This window comes from Oryx dammah, unplaced genomic scaffold (assembly GCF_014754425.2).
Source record: "Oryx dammah isolate SB20612 unplaced genomic scaffold, SCBI_Odam_1.1 HiC_scaffold_1089, whole genome shotgun sequence".
NCBI lineage: Eukaryota > Metazoa > Chordata > Mammalia > Artiodactyla > Bovidae > Oryx > Oryx dammah.
The window spans coordinates 1-8,175 of record NW_024071225.1 but is presented as its reverse complement, the minus strand read 5'-3'; the positions used below and the strand labels follow the sequence as shown (position 1 = coordinate 8,175).

Sequence of the window (8,175 nt, the reverse complement as noted above, 5' to 3'; positions counted from 1 at the left end):
GTTAAAGAATCCACCTGCCAATGCAGGAGACACGGGTTCAGTTCCTGGGTCAGCAAGATCCTCTGGAGAAGGAAATGGTGAATCCACTCCAGCATTCTTGCCTGGGAAATCCAGAGGAGCCTGGCGGGTACAGTCCACAGGGTCACAAAAGAGTCAGACATGATTTAATGACTAAACAACAACAATCCCTGCAGTCTGGCCAAAATGAACTGTTTCTGGCAGTTCCCAGGAAGTTCTTGCATGAGCTTTGTGTTCTCTGGAGTTTAAAGCACCTGTACCTCTCTCCACTTTGCCTATCTCGGTGTAGAATACCTCTCTCCTCCCTTGAGTTTTGTTATTCAGTTACTGAAAAAATAGCCCAAGAGAGGCCCTCCAGTATTTTTAGCTTCTGCCATCAGACTCTCTATCCCTTTGGCTAAGACACAAGACAGTGGGGCTGGGTGAAGAATCAGTAATAGAATCAGAGATGGTGTTGTCTGGCATCCTCTGGCATGCATCTCATTCTACTCCAAAATCAGTCTCTCTTCAGAGGCAAATATAAGTCTATGTTTATAAAACTGGATTTCCATACACAAAGGCAAAAAAGATTCAGTCCATGGGATCGCCAAAGTATCTTACAACCACAAAAGGGTATTGAAACCAAACCAATAAATACATAAATGTTTATATTCAGAAATATTTATATATACTAAATTTACATAGCATATATTTTATATATTTATTATACATTTTATACATAATCTCAACTGCCATATAGCCTGGGATAAATACCACTATGAAATAAACGCTGAGGAGACTTATTTCTACCTGATATAAGAAAACACTTCCTAAGTCTTTAAGTATATTAACGTATTCATACATTACATGTTGATTCAACTGCATTCAACTGCACGCATTACAATACATGTCGATTGTTTGCTGTATGTCAGGCACAATTCTGCACATACAATGATTTTGTTGTAAAAAGACAAATTTCCTGATCTTATACATCTGTCATTTTACTGATGCAGATTAGAAAATAAATAAGAAATTTTTTTTAAGAAACAAGAAAATTCTGGATCATAATGAGTGATCTCAAGATGAAAAGCAGGGCAATGCAATAGACAATATCTTGAGTGGAGTTTTAATTGGGGTGGTCAGAGAATTTGAAAATGAGAAAAACCAGATAGACAGGAACATTCGGGTATTAATGTTGGGAATTTCTAAGGATGAGAGGGTTTCTCTGGTGGCTCAGTGAATAAGAATCTGCCTGCCAATGAAGAAGACATGGGTTCAGTTGTGATCCGGGAAGTTCCCACACTACTGAGCTGGTGCTCTAGAGCCCAGGAACCACAACTATTGAGGCCATGCATTGCAACTAATGAAGACTGCATGCCCCAGACTCCGTGCTCCACAAAAAAGAGAAACCTGTGCACTGCAAATGGAGAAAGACCCCACACATCAGTGAAGACCCAGCACAGCCAAAAATAAATACTGAATAAATTAAAAATAAAAATTCTAAAAGATGGGAAATTGAGGATAGCAAGAGAAAATACTAGAGAGGTAAGAAAAGGATTATGAAGGCTCTTGTATGCCATAGTGAGGAATTTGGAATTTGAGTTGAAGGCAATTGAAAACCACTGGAAGTTTTCGAGAAAGGAAGTGAGGCAATTCTTTTAGGAAGGATAATTCTTTTGGCAATATGCAAGAAGGCTATAACTCCTAAATTCACTTTCTAAAACCCTTATAGTTTTGAAACTTCTTCCATATTATCACTTCTTTGACAAAATTATTTTGTGAACCTACTATACATACTAAACTCTTTTCCAGGCTATGGTACTATTATGAGATATTTCTCCTCATAGGTATTATTTACTATTAATATTGCCTCATGGTTTGTGAGTGGTGTGTGTGTCTATGAAAGAGAGAGAAATACAGACAGAAAGAGGTTGATTTCTAAAATGAGACCAGATGATTTTATGAAAAAGAGAATGATTAATGTGAGGTCTGAATTTATAGGAAGTGCACACGAAAGGTTGAAACAGAGTATTTGCTCTATCATATTAAGCAATTTTAAAAGACGTAAAGAAAGAAAAAGTCATTGATGCTTTGCTGAGTTTTCACTGAAAGTGGTAACAATGAGAGTTTCTCAGGCTTAGTCCCTCTGGAACATACAGCATGAATACAGTGAATTCTAAATCACATCCAATAAAGTTTTCCAATCAATAGACATGATTACAGACTCCATATCAAAGGCTCCATGACTTTACTTATTAAAATATATTATTCTTATTTGAATAAAATTGTTCATAGTAAATTTTATTATCTGTGCATTTTCAGAAAGAAATATTTTTCTCTATACAAAGCAGAAGCAAGAAAGCCAGTCTAAATATTTCAATCGTCCAGAGAAGGACTAAGGCAATACATATTGGTAACTTATTTCAAACATCTAGATTTAATTTCTGAGAAACTTTAGAGTTAACTTTTTAGTTCATACATCATAAAGACAGTATCCCCAGCAGTTAAGAGCTCATATTTTAGAGTCTGTTGGAACCCTGCCTCTGTGATTTACTAAGTACATCACTCTGATAAAAATCACTGTACCTCTTTAACCCTCAGTTCCTTCACATATTTAGCAGAAATCATGATAATGCCAAGCTCACAGAGTTGTTGTGACAAATTGCATAGAAAGTGCTTCGGTCAGTGCCTGAAACACAGAAGATACTCTTAACTAGTAACTCTCTAGCACCCCCTTGTTTGTCAACAAACAAATAACTGTGAATAATACCTCAAGCGTCCTCAGCAACTCTACTTCCTCAGGGGGAAAGACGTGGGTTAAACAAACAGCTTAACAGTATGGCATTCTCTTTTTTTTTTTTTATTTTATTTTTACTTTATTTTACTTTACAATACTGTATTGGTTTTTGCCATACATTGACATGAATCCACCATGGATGTACACGAGCTCCCAATCCTGAATCCCCCTCCCACCTCCCACCCCATATCATCTCTCTGGATCATCCCCATGCATCAGCCCCAAGCATCCTGTATTCTCTTAACTCCAACAAGCAGAGTACAATGGAAAGAGCTAACGACAGCGCCTTCTCTGGGTTCATTCTCCTGGGCTTCTCCAACCAGCCCCAGCTGGAAACGGCTCTCTTTGTGGTCATCCTGATCATCTACTTCTTGAGCTGCTTAGGCAATGGCGCCATTATACTTTTGTCAATGATGGATCCTCACCTCCACACCCCTATGTACTTCTTCCTCTCCAACCTCTCTTTTATGGATCTCTGTTTGACTACTTGCACTGTCCCTCAGACCCTGGCCAACTTTAAGGGGAAGGACAAGACCATCACCTATGGCGGCTGTGTGACCCAGCTCTTCATTGCTTTGGGACTTGGGGGAGTAGAGTGTGTCCTCCTGTCTGTCATGGCCTATGACCGGTATGTAGCTGTGTGCCGTCCCCTCCACTACATGGTGATCGTGCATCCCCAGCTTTGCTTGCAGCTGGTTGTAACTGCTTGGCTTACAGGCTTTGGCAGTTCTGTAGTCCAGACAGCACTGACCATGACTCTTCCCTTCTGTGGTAAAAACCAAGTGGACCATTTCTTCTGTGAAGTTCCAGTGATGCTGAAACTGGCCTGCACCAACACCTCTGTCAATGAGACTGAAGTCTTTGCTGTCAGTACCTTCTTCTTGGTGGTGCCCCTGTCACTCATCTTAGTATCCTACGGTCACATTACCCGTGCAGTCCTGAAGATAAAGTCGGCCCAAGGGAGACAGAGGGCTTTTGGAACCTGTGGTTCTCACCTAATGGTAGTGATTCTTTTCTTTGGGACACTCATTTCCATGTACCTTCAGCCTCCTTCCAGCTATTCACAGGATGTGAACAAAAGCATTGCACTCTTCTATACTCTGGTGACTCCCCTGCTTAATCCCCTGATTTACACTTTGAGAAACAAGGAAGTCAAAGGGGCACTAAGGAGACAAATGAGGAGAATCCTAGACTTGAGACAGAGTTAACGCAGCACTTGCAGGCCCAGGAAGTTCTGCAATGGAAGACTTCCGAGTGACTAAACAGTAGTTAATGTAATCCAACACATCCTTATAAAGCATCAACCATGTGCAAGACAGTGTTCTAGGTACTTGAAACTTATCAGTGAGACAGAGGCTAAGCCATTGAGCTAAACCTTTTGCTAGGGAGAATATATGTTAAATAAGATATTCAAAAAATAAACTATGGTATATCACGTACTACACATTAATGGAATGAACAATAATTACACATACAAATACATGAATGATTCTTACACACATGACTTACAGTGAGCAAACTAGATACAAAGTAATTCCCATTGTATGATTCCATTTACATAAAATTCATCCCAGGCACAACAAATCTCTGGTACTAAAAGTTAGAACAGTGGTTCTGCTGGGGACAGAGAGTTCTCTCTTGGAAGATATGTGGGGGAGGGGCATTCTGGAGTTCTGGTCAGGTTGTGATTCTTGATCTGGATGTTGGTGATATAAAGTATTTAATCTGTGAAAATTCATCAAACCTGAAACTTTAAGTACTTGCACTTTCTATATGGATGCTGGACTTCAAATCATTTACTTCTTAAAAGTTTTAAATAAACCAGATATTAGCAGAATACTTTGATTCTAAATGATCACACTAAGTATTTTTGTTATTTTCACATAAAATTTGGGTTTATCTTCTAAGTGATCTAAGTTTCTTCTATCTATTGACCATCTTTAATAGATTTAAAGAGTTTAGATATTAGCAATGGGGCCAACTCAGATGAACTTTGTCTTGAAGATTTCAATTTAATGAAGATCTCAATTTAATGAAGATCTCAATTCAAAATCATGTGTCCTGTGAGTCTCCCTGGTCTCTTCATTCCATGTAGATACTTAGGGACCAGGTCTTGAGACAAAAATCATAGTGATAATTTTCAGATGAAAATTCTACTACAGGGTATTGTATTGCCTTGAATTAAGTTTATCTTGACTGAAAAAGATGTGTATTGTGAATATTTATATATTTCTATAGAGATTTTAATATTTTTCAGCATTTAATAGCATATGATAAAAGGGCAGATACTAAAGGGAATTTATAAAACAATGTAAAAACAGGAATAATTCTATGGTAAGATCAATATGCCTTTGTGCAAATATTTTCTTCTTAAATATTTCTTATTTAATAATTCTAAGTTGGATGGTTTTTCATGCATTATTCTGCTATTGAAATAATATAAAAAGGATTTTTCTTTATTTAAGTGAAAATAGACCACTGAATTGTTGAGTTCTGTACTATTCTTACCTCTGCTTGTACTGAATATGAGTGATTTCTGATTTTTTTTTGTAATAGAGAAGATATAATTTTTTTATATCAACCCCTTGGAGTTTTCTTTTAAACCATGACAGCTAGCTTCACTGATAACCATATCATCTTTTGACACAAAAGTTCCATACTCTATAATCATCTAGATGCTTACATTTTTCCTTTTCAGCAAATAAATGCTGAAAATTTATCATTTCATTCAACGTAACCTTTTGTGAACTGCATTTCCCAATAAGATGCATTAGGATACAGCTGAACACAGTTCCTACTGCAAGTATCATCACTCCTCCTTAGCCACAGACTCAACCAAACATGGATCCATATGATCTGTCATTCTCCATAAAGGATTTGAGCATCCAGCTTTTCTGGTATAGGAGTGGGTGGGAGGAAGTGCCTGAAACAACCCCTGGCCAATACTGAGAAACAATTATCCTTGGAAAGGTCAAATTAACTTTAGCAACCATATTTTTTAAGCCATTAGAAAGTTGTGAAAGTGATGAGAGTGATATAGACATGAGTAGCAGAAAGCACTGAACACTTCTGAGGTGAGCTGAAGGACAACTGCCTTTTTTTTTTGTCATAGAGCATTTGAAGAGTGTGAGTGTGAGTTGAGGATTGACCATGGCCCACAGAGAGGGACTTTGGCACGAAAACATGAAAAGCCAAACACTCATCTAAGGCTAGCGTGACAAGCTGAAAACTTAAAGAGACTTAAATATGTGGCCAGATGTTTCCAGCGGACATTTCTATTTCCAGTGGACTCCCCAGGAAGCCAGAAAGGCAGATGAAAGTTTCAAAAATATGGAATAATCTATCTTGCTACTCCATTGTGCTTAGGAAACAAAAACTCACTAGGGTAAGGGGTCCTTTCTCTCACACATAGTTCTCTTCAGTAAGGCAGTTGCCAAATTTTGAAGCTTCATGAAAGTGAAGGCGCTCAGTCGTGTCCACTCTGCGATCCCGTGGACTGTAGCCTACCACGCTCCTACATCCATGGGATTTTCCAGGCCAAAATACTGGAGTGGGTTGCTATTTGGCTAAATAGCTAAGCTAGACATCTTTGAGGGGCAGAACTTAAGCTCCAAGAGTCTTTCAGGGCTGAGAACATACGACTTCTGAGATTTTCTGTCAAAACCCAGGAGAAGATTGTATCTCTTGTATCTCTAGAAGACAACAAGATAAAAGCTGAATAGAACAAGGACCAAGTGTACAGCAGAGGAAACTATAGTCAATATTTTGTAACTATTTTTGTACCCGATAAAGGTTAGGAATCTGAAAAATGATATACACACACACATATTGTGATCATCATTTCATGATGTATGTAACTCAAGTCACTATTCTATACATCTTCAGTTCAATTCAGTTCAGTTCAGTCGCTCAGTCGTGTCTGACCCTTTGACACCCCATGAACTGCAGCATACCAGATCTCCCTGTTGATCACCAGCTCCCGGAGTCCACTCAAACCCATGTCCATTGAGTCTGTGATACCATCCAGCCATCTCATCCTCTGTTGTCCATGCCTCCTCCTGCCCTCAATCTTTGGAAGGAAAGTTATGACCAACCTGGAAAGCATATTAAAAAGCAGAGATATTACTTTGTCAACAAAGGTCCGTCTATTCAAGGCTATCTTTTTTCCAGTAGTCATGTATGGATGTGACAGTTGGACTATAAATACAGCTGAGCGCCAAAGAATTGATGCTTTTGAACTGTGGTGTTGGAGAAGACTCTTGAGAGTCCCTTGGACTGCAAGGAGATCCAACCAGTCCATCCTAAAGGAGGTCAGTCCTGGGTGTTCATTCGAAGGACTGATGTTGAAGCTGAAACTCCAATACTTTGGCCACCTGATGGCAGAGCTGACTCACTTGAAAAGACCCTGACACTGGGAAAGACAGGGCAGGAGGAGAAGGGGACGACAGAAGATGAGATGGTTTGATGGCATTACAAAGTTATGCAATATGGTATATAAGACATTTTTAGAAGAAAATATTATTCCTCAACAAAGCTGGAAGAAAATAAAAGAATGGCTATTATTAAAAACATAAAGGATAACAACAATTGGTGAAGTTGGAAAAGGAACACCTATGTACTGTTGATGGGAATGTAAGTTGGTAAGCCACTATGAAAAATAATATGAAGATACCAAAAAAACTAAAGATAGAACTTCCATGTTATCCAGCAATCCAAATTCTAGGTACACCAAATAAAATGAAATCAGTATCTGCATTCCCATGTTCAATGCCCCATTTTTCACAATAGATAAGATACAGAAAAAACATATGTGACCAAAGAGGTGAATAGCTAAAGAAAAAGTTCTATGCATATCCAAAGGAATATTATCATTAATGAGAAAGAATGAAATACTGCCCTTTGCAATAACATGGATGGACCTTGATAGCATTACACTCAGTGAAATAAGTCAGAAGAGAAAGACAAATGCTGTATGATCTCACATACATGTGGCATCAGAAAAACTGAACTTGTTACAAACAGAGGGAAGAATGGTGGTTACCAGGGCCAAAGAGGTAGAAGAAAGGAGGAGATATTGGCAAAAAGGTACAAACTTCCAGCTAAAAATTAATAATTTCTGAGGAGTCAAAAAAATGAACTTTTTAAAATTTTTTAAAGGGAATAAATATTTGACAAGATAAAGATCTTAGCTAACACTATGTAGATATCACATTACCATATATAGGTTTATCAAATCATACTTTGTATTTTTTAAACCAGTTCAATTTATATCTAATTAGATATAGAGGAAAATAAATTAATATAAGAGTTATTATTCATTTCTTCCATCCTATGTATTTTTCCTCTCCTAACTCAGATTTTCACTATTGTTTAAGACAAAA

General features: G+C 37.9%; 1 protein-coding gene across 1 annotated transcript; it reads left to right on the top strand.

Annotated features, from left to right (window-relative positions):
* Positions 1–3,057: 3,057 nt before the first annotated feature.
* LOC120859459 (putative olfactory receptor 2B8) lies at positions 3,058–4,002 on the top strand. Its single transcript, XM_040235558.1, has one exon. The coding sequence runs from the start codon at positions 3,058–3,060 to the stop codon at positions 4,000–4,002; it is 945 nt and encodes a 314-aa protein (XP_040091492.1).
* The last annotated feature ends 4,173 nt before the right edge of the window (positions 4,003–8,175 follow it).